This window comes from Lepisma saccharinum, chromosome 24 (assembly GCF_977018435.1).
Source record: "Lepisma saccharinum chromosome 24, izLepSacc3.1, whole genome shotgun sequence".
Classification (NCBI taxonomy): Eukaryota; Metazoa; Arthropoda; class Insecta; order Zygentoma; family Lepismatidae; genus Lepisma; species Lepisma saccharinum.
The window spans coordinates 49,905,694-49,921,158 of NC_139252.1; the positions used below are offsets into that span (position 1 = coordinate 49,905,694).

Consider the following 15,465-nt stretch of genomic DNA (forward strand, 5'->3'; position numbering starts at 1 on the left):
AATCGAAGAGATCTACATCAAAATAGCATGTTACATTTCTTTTCAATACTAATGTAGGTGACAGGCCCGTACCCAGGAATTTTTCTAGGGAGGGGCCAGATCCGTATGATGTCCCCGTACTAAGGCCTCTTGATATATGTACACACACACACACACACACACACACACACACACACAGTGGCGGCTATTTTGCCACTTTTGCCCCCGTACTATGGCATCTAAATGCTTGTCTACCAAGAGAAAATAACTGCCCTTCCCTCCCTCATCCCCAGTTTTGGCACCCAATCGCTGATACTGGTCAGAAGTATTCGGGTAGTTCTGAGTTTCGCAAATTAAAAATGTTTTCAAATTTCCGTTATTTTTTATACCAGAACCATTGAACAGCCACGATAATTCTGTGTTTTGGAAAGAGAGAGAGAGAGAGAGAGAGAGAGAGAGAGAGAGAGAGATATTTTCACCAAGTAGCCAGTAGCAGCGATTGGTTGCGAAAACCGGGGGGCAAGGACAATTTACTTTCTCTTAGTAGACACAAGTTGAGTATGAATTTCCGTTTTAGGTCCACTTTTATGCACAGATAGACTAATTGGGACTGGACCTATAGTTTAAAGTGGGATCCGAAGCACCATGTGCTTCCACCGGGTCTGGGTAGACAAGGCTTAGCATTAAGAGACCATAGAGCGGGAGCAACAGTGGAAATAGTGGGACTCCTCCGTTTACCGCCACTGCTGGTAGCCTTGCATCAATGGTTATATAACTAAACGTACCCAATATCGCCCACTGCAGACTTCTGGAAACTGCCTCTCTACACAACAAACACATTCATATATGCAGAGACTAAATTGAAATTTTTACAAGTTTAAAAAATCTTCGATGTTTCTATCGTAGCTTTTTATGGGTTCACATTTAAAGATTTCATGGCTCGAGGGGGGCGGGGCATGGCCCCCATGGCCCCTCCCCTGGTTACGGACCTGGTAGGTGATATGGACGAATTCACTTTCATATATGAACCACCCTCGTGCATAATGGAACAAACACAATGGCATACATATAGATGGGTTGACTCATGATGTTGATAATTAATCGTTCTTTCAACTAGAGGAATTTCATATAGCTTGAAGATATCCCAACATTAAAAGTAATCGATTGTGATATTCGATAAATTTTATTGCCATAGACATGTAGACGCCCCCTCATTTGATAGGTCCTCAACTTTAGTAAATTTCACAGCTTCAAACGTACTAGTTCCCCAGATATCGACAGGTCATTTGAGATTGAGTGTTGTCTTGTAAAAGTTCTGCACAGTGCCTCCGAGAATCCTGGCCCGGTCGTGGGTGTTATTAGTGAGTGTCCGTTCATCACTTTCATTATATAATCGCACATCCTCATCTTCGCGATTAACCAAAAGTGACAGAAAAGCAGAGTAAGATAAACCAAATTAATAACTATTCAAGTCGCACTGTTCCTCAGTCAAAAAGAGTTAATGTCACAAAATGTTTAAGCCTTGTTGTTATGCAACCCAACATGCATCAGTGCTGTTTGGGTGTCCTGCATGCACAGGGTTGCCGCGTGACCGAAAAATTCTTTGGATGAAGAATAGAAATTGATGAGGCTACTATCGAAAACCTTGCATCCTGTTTGTGTCAATTTACGTCGCTTTTCTTCCTTTGGGTTAATCGTGAAGATTAGAATTAATGATGAATAGATGAAATTGATGATGAGATAAACACATGTCTTGATCAGGGTTTGAATCTGGGACCTCTGCCGTCGCAGCTAGTGAGCATAGTCTTTTACTAAGACAATATTTTTACGCTCATTATTAACTTAGTAATTACTCTTGTACCCAAATATACGAGGGTGATTCAAATGAAAACTCAAAAGTGCAATAAAAATTCTAGAGCATCCTTACAACACCAGCAAGTTTACTAATGGAGGATAAAGTTCGACAATGGCCTCACTTCGCAGGCAGAGGCAGATGGGTGGAAAGGCCTTCGCCGTGGCTCATAAGTAACTGCACGTGAACCCCAAAGACTTATTCTTCTTAAGGTATACAGGCAATAACTCAAAGTTGAAAATATATGTAGATCAGCAAATGGGTCTGTGCTAAAATGCTGCAAACTTGTGCAACCCTACATACAGATATCTACTATATAAGAAACAAAGAGAAGTTATGGTTTTCATTTGAATCACCTTGTACGTATATACCGTACTCATGTTTAACGGGACACTTGAAAGTAGTAATGTTTCTTCTTTAAATGTCTCCACGGATTGATCTTTCAAAATCTGGCCATCTAATCAGTACTACTAGTACTTTTCTTCCTGATACTGCGTTACAGTGATTTATTCTTGTTTCATGTCTTGCAGAATTCGATACGACACAACCTATCGCTTAATAAATGCTTCATCAAGATCCCCCGTTCGAAGGATGAACCGGGAAAGGGTGGCTTCTGGCAGCTCGACCCGGCGTATGCAGAGAGGGAAGAGGAGGGCATGTTCAAGCGGCGAAGACTAACCACAAGCACACCCTCTGGGAACAACGCGTCGCGGAACCGTCGCAACCGTAACAGCAGGAAAGTCGTTCAACCAGCGAAAAACCACATCCTTCTCCAACCCCTCCCGGCAGCGCCCATGCTCACCCCGACGGCTACGCCAAGCCCCGGTCCAAGCTGCATAGAGGTTAGCGTTCCGATGGCAGTTAGCAACAATTTCGATGCAACTTTCTTCCTTCCTGAAGAGCTGCTCGTGCCAAGCACAGGCTGCAGCGTAGAGGGCGCGCACACGCAGCTCAGTCCGCTGTCCATCAAGTTGGAAGAATTCAACCAATCAGAGGCGAGTGAGTGTTGTGGTGTGGACCAGGACCTGGAAAGACTGCTCACTGCTTGGGACGACACACCTATAGACTTTGAAAGCCTTCTTGATTTTGCCTCGCTTTGAAAAAGATGGAAATGGTCACAGCAAAAGGGTGGGGAATTTTGTGCACATTTTTGTGTGTGTTAGTGTATGAACTATGGAAAAGGGGTAGGGGTGAATTAGTTGAATGCTCAAGGACAAATGAGTTCCTTTTCTTATCGTTAGTGAATAGATTACAAGATGGCTTCACAACTGCAGGCACGCGGATCAGCCATTTTGAAACAACACGACCAATTATTTTTCATTTTGTGGACTCTCATTACATAATATACATAATATAATAATTATTCATTTTGATGTGAACAAAGCTTTTTTAAGAAGAAAAATGTACTGAAGCATAGGATCTTTACTTTTGCTGTCCGTACACGATTCAAGAGCGCTTGAACAAGTTCATGGAATTTAAATTACGATTATTGTTGTTCAAGAAACTTTAGTTGTATTTTTTTATATTCAACTACTCACAACGTAGCGGTAGAAGCTGTGTTAAATCAAATTCTACTCCGAAATCTATACAAATAATAAGAATGCATGTATTTTAATGTCCAAGCTTGATAATCCTCGCTAGAGATATTTGTTTTGCCGAGAGTGAAAAGGCAGACTGCTCAATGGAAAATGAAACGACTTTAAGCCGGCCGAATATCTCCCACTCGCTTTAAACTAGTTATAATAACAGCGAATTTTATAAATCTCTTGACCAAGATTTGGAAAATTACTTATAATTTCAATTCAGCCACATTAATTTTATGTTAATTATCAGAAGAGCGTTGCAGGAACGTAATAACTTCAAATTGGAGTGTTTTTTGGAGGGACCAACGCTATTTTGGGGGATAAATATGCCTCGCTTGCCACCTCGCCCCTGTAAAAAAAACTTGCTTGCGTCTTCCTGAAAAAAATCTGTGGACGTTTATGTCTTCAACTGTTCATGCATTCGTTTATATTCCAGATTTCTACTAACACAACAACGTGATTGTTTTAGGATGTCCACGCACTGCGAGTGAGCGAAATTTTCCGAAATGTGATATTCGAACTCAGAATTCATTTGGGAGTGGGGTATAATCAGGAGTTTATCCAGAATTTTCAATCTGGTGGGTGTATGCCCATAATTAGGGGAGTGTGAGTAAATTTAGGGCCAAAATGACCAAAAATGAGACACTTTAAAAAATTGAAGAGAGGTGTTCAGGAATTTTTTGAGTGTGTGTGGATAAATTACAGGATATAATCGCTCGAAGCGTCAAGGGCACTATGATAAGGTTGTTATTTAATCGTAATTGGAAGTGATATTTTACCCCATTGTAAGTGCTATTATCAAACAATCTGGTTTGGGAACACTAGATATGTCACAGGACTGGTTTGAGTATACTTTACTGCACCACACGCTACCAACATGTGACCTGATGTCAGACGACAAATGCCAAATGTTAGGTTTGGTTCTCTTAGCATAAATAGACTGCAAATGTATAATTTATGCTAGGAGAACTAAGCCTAACCTAACAACTAGGTATTTAGCCCAACAGTGAAAGGTTTTTTTCGCAGTGACCTCAGAATGCAAGGTTGGTAGCGCGTTGTGCAATAAGGGAGACCGGTCATGTTTTCGAAGAGCAGCATTTGAAGTGTTCAAGTCCAGAAGGAGAGCCAGATTGATTTAGGTAAGAATAATGTTTATGATTGTGCATTGAAATGGTTATTACTTGTTCCATTAAACATAAATCTGTATTACAAATCTAGAAGCACGAAATGATATTTTAGAATTTGCGAAGTTATGAGATTTGTTATGTTGACTGTTTGGACGTCTCTTTAATGACCCATATGAACAAAAATATTGCCTTGGTTAACACAACATGGTATTTTCTTGAGATTTGCATGTCTGAAATTCTTTACTCATATTGGAACCAGGTGTTCAGCCAACATAGGCGCAACTTGGCAGGGCAGCAAGGGAACACTTGCCTCCTCAAATTTTCGGATATATTAAAATTTACAAGGATTCTTTTGTTATCCTGCCGAGACCTAAGGAGCAAAGTAATGGGCCCAAGTTCCATTTCGAACTAATGATGGTACGCACGCATTTTTTACATACTTCTTAAGAATGCTTTATGGAGAACAATTTTCCCGTTTTATGTACGTCTATATGATTCTTTGTTTGCAAAGAGCACTGTCAAGTTGGATACAGACTGCTGTTGCCATCACTTCACGTGCGTGGGGTGCAAAGAGGTATTATGTTTGTAAATGCTTTCATAGTTACGGTCAGGGGCCCTTAGCATTATTAAAACACCCCTAAATGCTCCCGATATTAGGTTTTTCTCGTGATTGTTGATGTTGAATATGAAGGCAATATTCTTAATTATTAAGAAAGGAAAATGGAATTAGAACACTGAATATTACACTTTTATAATGTGTTGTGTTAAATACCAGCACCAAACATGTATGACCAATCCTGAGATGTCAATGAATCTGGTGTGAAGCATTAGTTTCTTGAAAGCCTGTTTACATCCTACTATTTAACCTGTTTCCCTAACAAGTAAAAATTGATTGATGTGTGAAAGAAGATAATAATTGAATAACTTTAGAAGCTAGTCACTTGCACAATTATTGCTTCCTTAGCTGTGGGGCGATAAAAGTATTAATGTAAATTGAACAACATAGTAAAATTTTGCTGTTGCATATTGTATGCTAGGGATCATTTTTTGTTCAAAAAGTTTTTGCATAAAGTAGTAGTTACTGCATATTTATTGTTTAGGCAAACTAAAAACCGCGATAACTATCCACAGGAATTGTTTGACACTGATCCACTGATCTTTCAGTGGAAGACTCTTGCCAATTGGGCAAGATTCTAACTTTAGTTAGAATTTATACTAGTATATAACAACCACAGTACTTTGGAAAAAGTTTCTCCATCTGGAAATTTTTCAAATACCACATTGTTGCCTACTGTTTAAGATTTGGGCCTATCCATTCGCGTAGTGATAATGCTGTCGTCTTGTAGTCAGGGGTTCCGAGTTTGGTACCAGGTGGAAGCATGTTGTTGCAGTGGTTGGGATCTCACCTTAAAGTTTAGTTCCAGTCTCAATTTGCCTACCTGAGCATTAAAGTAGCCTGAAATAAACACCATTAAGGATTCAACTTCCTGTAGAGCAATGTGCATATTATTGTTAATTCTATTTTTGCTTTGACAACTTTTAAATCTGAGTGGCTTGTAGAGGATTTTAAATCATTATATTTGGTATTCAGTGTCAAACTTGTGAAAGCTACATGTCATATTTACAACCCACTTTAAACAGTAAAGAAAGTTAGATCACGTGCACTCCTGTTTAAAGTGACACACATACTGTATTTTAATCCTTACAAGTGCCACTTTATCTAAACAGGAATGTATGTATGAAATCGTCAATTAGTGAAGTTCCAACTCTTTAAGTTTCTATTCAAGAACTTGTTCAAGATCATGTCCAGCTTTTTTTAAAGAAAAAATAATCTTGAATTGTGTACAGAACTTTTGATGAATTGAGAACACGTCACGATATTTTAGCAAGTAATAGAATTACCTTGTCTGATTCACAACAATGGTGACCTAAAGGAAGTATATTTGTATGTTTAACTTTATCTCACTTCTGCAGCTTTTACTCAGTAAGTGTCCATACCATAATATTGCCCACAAAATATGTTGGGTTCATTGAAGTATGGAGAAAGAAGTTTTAGTTTGTTTGTCAATAATTTTGACAGCATAAAAAAGTACATTTTCTATACAGTGAAGTTGGTAAAGCAAAAATGTATATATTTAGGTGCAAGATCTTTTTTTTTTTTTTTTAATATTTTAATATTGATTAATACAATGTTGCACACTAATTCCATGGGATTTGTTTAAAATACATATTCTGTGTTATCTGTATCATCATTTAAAACATATGTCTTATATTTCCAATTAATAATGAAATACAAAAAGGACACACAAAAGAATTAGTTAATATTGGTGATCATGGTTTTGTAAAATTCTAAGTTGGGTATTTAAACAGTGTCATTACATGCAAAAACACATAAGTTTGATTACATCTACAGTTTGACTAAGGAGAGAGAACCTCCCTCGTGCTGTCATTGAATTTTCAACTGTAAACAAGTGAAGGGAGCGTGGCCAATGCAATCATCTGTTTACCATGTAATCCTGCCCCTGCATTGCCAAAACGTGTGGCGTTCTCCAACATATCGTCATTGCCATTATTCAGTGCCAAGGGGAAAATAATACACGGTGAAAGTAGAGACATAATATTTAACATTATTGAATTTCTTGACAATGAGGCAAGGGAGGAAGATATAAATATGCAACATGGGACACACAGTCACAAGCAAAGGAAAAATGAGAGGAGATAACAAATGACTGTGCACTTTAGTTTCCAAATTTGCTGGGGATCTTCTCGTCTTGGTCAGGCTGTATGTTTCATTTGCTCTGAAGATAGGATTGTTTATGAAATGTCAACACTATTATTAGATTTTTGTGTTTTATTAATAAATTGAAAATATATTTCCCAGCACAAAACATAAATAACAACATCCTGTTACTGTTGTTGTGAACCAAGAATAGTATACAATTTATAACAGTGTAAAGTGATGTGTAATAATATACTGCATAGAGCTAAAAGACGTATGTATGAATTTAAGACTTGAACAAAACAATTTTGTTGTTTTTATTTTAATGATGTATTAATGGAAGGTTAAACCATAAGGATGTTTGACATCAAATCATTGAATATTATGAATGACATATTTTATACTAAGTTGTGTATGCCGGTATTTGGACAAACTTGTTTTGAGAAACACAATATTTAAGAATATGTAGTGCATGATTTACCTACAGTAAGGTGACTGAACTAGTAAAATTATATATTAAAACCACATATTTTAGGAATAGAAAGTAACCCAGAATTCATTCTTTACAGAAAAGAATATTGTAGTGTATGTTAAAATTCATATGAACTGGTGCACACTTTAAACACTTCATGTACAAATAGTAATAATAATAATAACTGCATGATTTCTATAACATACTAAATTGAGGTCTTCCTAGATATTTCTCATCTATTGGAACAAATGATTTAATTGGACTTTAGAAGTAGGAAAATCCATGCAAATCAAAATGTAAAAACAAATTATGAAAAAGTTACATAGAATATTACATGCATGTAATACAACCATGATTATATTGTTTATTGTGAGTACATATATATATATATGTACACTTGAAGGTTACGTCTGACCCTTGATATTATAATACATTATTGTACATTGTAGTTCTTAACCTACCATTGTTATGTTGCAGTAGTCATATCAGTCACTGCACACAAATTATAAGTTTTCATATATTTTGCAAACACTCCTACTACTTTTCATTTTCTACATTTCATGTATTTAGGAATATCATGTATGCAGAAACATCCTTTAACAGAAAAAAAAAATGCTTTAGAATATTCAAACTTGACAAGAGAATAAGCTACAATTGTATATACTTGAAACATGCTCATATAATCCGTCCAATTAAAAAAGAGCTTATTTGTTGAACTTTTAACAAGCATCAGCTCAAATGTTATAAGCTTTAATAATTATTATAACCAAATATAAAAAATGAGATGAAATAATACAATCAATGCTATCAATTAATATTTTTAATGAGGTTCAGTCCACATAAATATTTCGTTACTCAGCTTAGTGATACACAGAAAGAGAAGCAATGGATCTTTGAGTCCACATGATGCAAACTAATGAATCTACAAATAAATAAATAAAAAAAAAAACAAAGTGTAAAATAAAGCGAGATGATTTGCTTTATTTCACCAGTATGGTTTAGCATTGTGTGAACTTGCTAGTACAAATAATCGCTTGAATGGAAACAGGGTTTTGTATCATTGAAATGTATTCAGAACTTATGAAATGATTCGTTATGTGAAATAGTCCATAAGAATTTCCACAACTTAAAAAAAAAACAAAAAACAAAACATAAATATTCAATCTCAAGCTTTTATATCAAACATATATAGCCAAGAACCAATATTTCATATTATAAATTGATGCAGTACATCTGTTATGTATTTATATCTGTTTTGAGTTCTGTATATATTTGTAATAATTTATAAATATGATTTTAATATCTTCTGTTTTTGGGGCTTGATTACCTGCAACTGAGGGAGTATCAGATGGTCAGTATATGTATTATATGTAATCATAAGATTACAAACCTAACCATCTGTTGAAACAAAATAGTAGTATGTTTGTATTTTTAAAGTAAATGGACTGATAGACTGGCTTGCAGTTTACCACTGTGTGGCACCTTGTGTGTGTTTAGGGTCTGTCACATTACGCAATGTTGGTTTTTTCGCTGGTGAGCACATCACGTGTGTCAGCAGACCCAACAGCACATTGCGTGTGTATAAGAGTGTTTCATGTGTGAGTGTGGATAGATGAAACAAAAAATGAATAAGGAGACATGGTTTCCGTCCAGAGTAGTTATTTTATGATCTCCGCAAAGATGCTGTCTTCAAAGATCACCTGCACTGTGTTTGTAGCAGGAGATAAATGAATTCTTCCCATTTGTCAGATTACATTGAAAAGAGAGAAAGTACTTCCTAAAAAAATGGCAGATACTTACAATTAAACTGAATTAATATTCATTTGCTTGCTTTTACCGTTTTCACTTCATTTGTAAATTTTGTGTAATCTTTATTCTGATTTCTTAAGTTTAGTGAATGAATTATATTTATACATTTTGATTGCACTAAATTTAGCTAAATTTATCAAACTAACACAGTCAGTGGACAAGATTTAAATGTAGAATTCCAAAATTAAATTAACTCAAACTTACTTTTGCTCCTGGTTACATATGAAAGAGAGGGTTAATTTTTTTCTTAAAAAAGAATTGTAAGAAAAGCACATTTCTCCTGCCTTCAATATTCTCTACCCTTTGATATATCCATGTTGACATATCCTCTCTTGCATTTTTGGCTACATTTTTTAAGAAGTAGCAAAGAGGATATAATTTAAGTGTATGCGTAATGTATATTCCCTTGATTGAAATAACACTTACATTACCATTTTGTTCTATTAGACATCATCTTCACATGCAATCTTGTATGTACTACCATTCTCAAACACATTTTGTTATATTCTACTGTATTCTGCATGCAAACAGTGATACTTTCAGTTTAATTGTAAGTATATCTGTAATATAATCCTCTTTTTTAAATACATATATGCATGAATATATTTACTATATATATATATATTATATGATACTTGGATTTACAAAGTGCATTTGAATATTTTACTTGAACTATTTCATGTATTAAGAAAACAATATCTTCCAGTTAGAGGTGATGAACAAATCTCTTGCATTACTTATAGTAGCAAAAGAAGAAAGTGGTTAGCAAATGGATTTGCAAAGACATTTAAACATTAATAATACTCATTCAGAGAAAAGTTTTCATTTCTTTGTCCAGTTATTTACAACGAAGATATTTATTTTAATGGCTACAACGAAATATTATTTCTAAAGACTGTTTTGTGAAGCTTTAATTTGTGTTGTTCCGTGGTTGTTTTACATTGTTAATTATGGTTTTCCTTTTATAATGTACATATCAGTTTCTGTACTTAGTATTGGATTGATTGCATACATCTGAATATGTCACTAATAATGATATTTTATTTGGATAACTGACTTTACAGTATGAATATTGTGCCTTTTGTAAGAGAAGTAATTTGCATTACAAGTTTTGCCTGGCACTGTGATGAGTCATTTACATACCTTGCTATTATAGTTTGTAGAAACTTTATATTACAAATAGCTCAATTTATATCATATAAAATTCGTAATCTGAGTGACAATTCTTACCACAAAACATCTAAAATTATGTAGAGTGGAACCCTAATTTTATGTTCCTTGGATATCCATTTTCTTGCTAGAATCAAAATATTTCTGGTCACAGAATATAAAGTACATTAATACGGCTTAATCTACTATTTGTCGTTCTCTCCATATGGTTACTGTGTTCAAATGTGTGAATATTTCAGAGAGTATCAACAGAGTACCTAAATGCAGTGTTGTTAAAGATCCAGGAATTGTAAATAAATTCAATTCCGGCCTGGGAAAGAAAATCAGCAAGCGTAAATGGGTTCCAGACTAAAGAATCTTTTTATCTTTAAAGTATTTCAATTTGGCACTAGAAAATTTTTCCCGGCTCAATTTAAATATGGTCCAAGTTTGGTATTGAAATGAAAGAATACACAGCTTGGACTAAATTTAAATTGTGCAAGAAAAAAGGTTCCGGTCCTGATGTGGAACCCATTAGAATTTATGAATTCCTGGATCTTTAAGAACCCTGCCTAAATGAGATATTGTAATAGGTGAATAATTGTACGAATATCCAATTTTTTTCTCCTTGGGATGTAAATTTGCCTCATTAATTCAATTGCATACTGAATAAGTTACAAAGAAAATATATGTTATGGGTTTTGGGGAGCATTAGTGGTATGTTTATCTGATATGTGCTTTTTGTATGTTTCTCTATATGGAGTGGGTGATAGCATAATTAGAACATCATAATTAAGGGAACTTCACTATGGAGAGGTGATACAAAAAAATATGGAAGATGTGTGGGTTAATATACCATTGCAGTTGTGCTGTAGAAATACTGACATCGAAAATACAAGTTCAGTGCATTAGTAAATGAAAATTTCTGAGGCTTTGACACTTGTTTGCAGGCAACACCAATAAAAACACCACTTTGTTTGTTGAAGAGGTAGATTCAGCATCAAACTATGCATTCAGGAGAGCTTATGTTGAGATTTGTTATTCAAGGACATGCTAATAATTATTCTATTTAAATTCATTAACAGATAGTTCGCATGTTGTGGAAGCACTCTGCATTTCAAATAAACTACAATAGCAAGTATGTAAATGTCTTTCCATTTACAGCTGTACATTTCTTGATTGATCTCTTTTACATTCTTTTTCTCTCTGTAAGATAAAGGAAAAAAGGAAAAGTGAACAACTTGGATTGAATAATAAGTGTAATAGGTTGATTTGTAATTTTGTAGCACCTAGAGTGAAGAATTATGGCAAAATAGATGAGTACAAGTGTTCTGCACATTTTGCACAATATGAAAGTTTCTTGTTTGGAATCACTGTGTTACTACACATTTAAAAAAAAATGTTTTTGAACAGGTTTCTTTCGGTAGTCTTTAATCTGTTGCAGAACACACAATTTTTTTTATCACCGAAATTGTTCAGATTGTGGTACATTGTTGAGAAGTCAAAAGAAAGTGATTTTAAGTCAAAGGAACTTTCTTGGTAACAATGTTTTTATTCATTTTGTCAAGCAGTTCTGTTGAAATTCTATGTATACAACTAGTTTGGATTATTCATTTGACAGTGTGAGTAAAAAAAAAGTGCTTGAATGATGTAATTAGCATTCTGTTATTTATTAACCTTTCCTATCCTGCAACAATAATAACAAAAAAAGTTGCCAAAAGGAATGCATAATTTAGTCATGTACAAGAAGTTACTTATGTAGAAGTTTCAATGATCCTCTGTGCACAACTCGTAGATGATTCCTTTCTCTACACAAGAAAGTTGTCATTGTTTTATGGTCTATGCCACAAATGGATGTCCGGATGGGGGAGCCATGGAAAATGAAAGTTAACCAAACATTATATTTGCACTTATTTGACTTTGTTCACAATAATTTGTTAATTATTATAAGGGCATTGCAGGAGTGTTTTTTTGAGAAGGCAATGCTATTAAGGTGGAATAACCTCGTTTTGCACCCTCCTGGAAAAAAATCCCTTGCATACTCCTTCCCGGGGGAACCTTGTAGCCATCCATGATGCCATAGAGGGCAGGCACACTCAGAGACTATATCTTATATGGTGTGAAATATTAGAAATTTAAAAAATGTGAATTATAGAACTCAAATTACCTTTGCTTGGTGTTAAGTTGAAGCATTGTTGCAGTTCCTGTCCAATACTAATATATATATATATATATATATATACCAGGTGGTTATAATTAAAGTGATGGTGTTCAGAGTGGTACAGCACGGGCTGTAATGAGAGTAGCAGTCTGAAACTTCGTAGATATGATAATGAAGCAATGCGCTCGCGAAATATGAAAAAAAAAAAAAAAAAAAAAAAAATAGTTCCAATTCTCGCCACCAGGGTAAAAAATGGCGCTGTAAGCAGTCAAAACGTGGTATAGTTACAGGAAAGAGGCAGGAAAGATCAAACACATGAGAACAATGGCTCTGGCATGTTTATTAGGAACTATGGTTACAAGAACTGTTCAATATGGCCTCCCAATTCAGCAACATGCTGCATTCGTAACACGGCATGGTCGACGGTTGCTCGCAGCATGTCTGGTGAAATCTGAGCAACATGTCGTATGCTAGCCTTCAGATCAGGCAGAGACCGGACATGTCCCTGATAGACACGATCTTTTAAATATCCCCACAGCCAGAAGTCACATGGATTAAGGTCGGGGGATCTGGAAGGCCAATCATCTGGAAACTGCCTAGAGATGATGCGGTCATATTGAACAGTTGGCTGTGGGGATATTTAAAAGATCGTGTCTATCAGGGACATGTCCGGTCTCTGCCTGATCTGAAGGCTAGCATACAACGACATGTCGCTCAGATTTCACCAGACATGCTGCGAGCAACCGTCGACCATGCCGTGTTACGAATGCAGCATGTTGCTGAATTGGGAGGCCATATTGAACAGTTCTTGTAACCATAGTTCCTAATAAACATGCCAGAGCCATTGTTCTCATGTTTTTGATCTTTCCTGCCTTTTTCCTGTAACTATACCACGTTTTGACTGCTTACGGCGCCATTTTTAACCCTGGTGGCGAGAATTGGAACTATTTTTTTTTTGCATAATTCGCGAGCGCATTGCTTCATTAGCATATCTACGAAGTTTCAGACTGCTACTCTCATTACAGCCCGTGCTGTACCACTCTGAACACCGTCACTTTAATTATAACCACCTTGTATGTATATATATATATATATATATATATATATATATATATATATATAAATATATAAAAGCAAGGAGGGCCAAAAGGGCTAAATAAAAATCAAAGGAGAAAGGAAACACTCACTAGACAGTGGAAAAATTCCAAATTTTCACTAGCTTAGTAGCATCATCGGTGTGAGACGAAAGAGACGGAACTGGAAGTTGGGGCCCTGCAGAGTTGCCAGGTCCCCATCGAAGAAGAAGCGGTGCGTAGAACGAAAAAACACTATTTCGTCACAAGGCTCGTCGTAAACTGTGGTGTGTAGGATGAGTTGGGAGGGAGGGCAGGAGGGGTGGGCATTACTGGGTGGCCTTGTTCAGGCCAGGTGGAGTGGTTGCACTCATGGCCGATATATAGGCCCTCTCCCATCTTTTGCGAACAGAGGTGTTGGCTGATTGGGGTAGGAGATGGATGATCACTACCTGGAAGCAGTCATTGATGTTGTGGTGGTTGGTGTGGTCGGCGACAGTGAGCGGTGGTTATTGATGCGAAGGTTGAGGGCCGTTGATGTTTCCCCCAGGTAAAAATCTCCACAGATGTTGCAGTGAATTTGAGTTGGGATGTATTTTAATAAGTGGAAAAAGTGCACAATTTTAAAAGCAAGTATACATTTTGAGGTGAAGAGAGTATGGTGGTAGAAACTGTATCTCTGAACCGGTGATGCTAACTGCTGTCTCAAGTTCAACATAGTTTAGCTCCATATTATTCTCAGATAGGTTAATTGGGACTTTACCTATAGTTTAAAAGTGGAATCCAAACCACTGTGAGAATGATGATCACTCTCCAAGCTGTCCCCTTGTGCACTTTGGGTCCTTTACTTACAAACCTTGCTCATGATAGTTCAGATGGCCTAAAAAAACAAAAAAAAAAAGACTTGCCCATTAGTTTTACTGAAGTTGTCTTAGACACCTGCATGGACAATCACTTAATTTTGAACATTTAAGGGGAGGGAGAAATGAAACTTCTTCTTACAATGATCATTTTTTGGATAGTTTGGATACCTTGGGATGGTGATTTATCAGTGCACTGATAACCTCAAAAAATGTCAAATGGAGAATGCTGATCTCCATGGCAGAGTGTTTAGCACAACACACGACGATGCCAGAGATCGTGGGTTCGAATCCCAGCCTGAACGTGGGTGTTCTTTGTGAGTGTCCCTTCATCAGTTTCATCATCGCAGAAAAGCGAAGTAAAATAAACCAAATCAATCAAGCCAAATGAAGACTTTCTTTACTTTTTTCATTATGATTTATTATTGTTAAGTTTTAAATTGAGCAGGTGATTACTTAATTTTACACATAAAAAGGGAAGAGATAGGTACAGTAAACCCTCGTTAACACGATTCCCAAGGGACCGAAAAATCAAGAGTTTATGTTAAAAACATTGGTGCTAACCGGGAACGCAAATTTTATTGTTGCAATACAGTTTTTTCTACACATTAACCATTTACAATACGTATTATGTATGTCATCATAGAAAACAGTACTACAGTAATTAACTTTTAAGAAAAG

General features: G+C 35.9%; 2 protein-coding genes across 2 annotated transcripts in view; both read left to right on the plus strand.

Annotated features, from left to right (window-relative positions):
* The window catches only part of LOC145978244 (forkhead box protein J1.2-like), a 46,940-nt gene extending 43,173 nt beyond the window's left edge, over nucleotides 1-3,767 (plus strand). The window contains exon 3 of the mRNA XM_083110727.1: nucleotides 2,362-3,767. Within this exon, the coding sequence (XP_082966853.1) occupies nucleotides 2,362-2,931 (570 nt within the window). The 3' untranslated portion in view covers nucleotides 2,932-3,767. The remainder of the gene's footprint in view (nucleotides 1-2,361) is intronic.
* Nucleotides 3,768-3,799: 32 nt separating this feature from the next.
* LOC145978241 (transducin beta-like protein 3) overlaps nucleotides 3,800-15,465 on the plus strand; it is a 70,565-nt gene continuing 58,899 nt past the window's right edge. The window contains exon 1 of the mRNA XM_083110720.1: nucleotides 3,800-4,553. The gene's annotated coding sequence lies outside the window, so the exon portion shown is untranslated. The remainder of the gene's footprint in view (nucleotides 4,554-15,465) is intronic.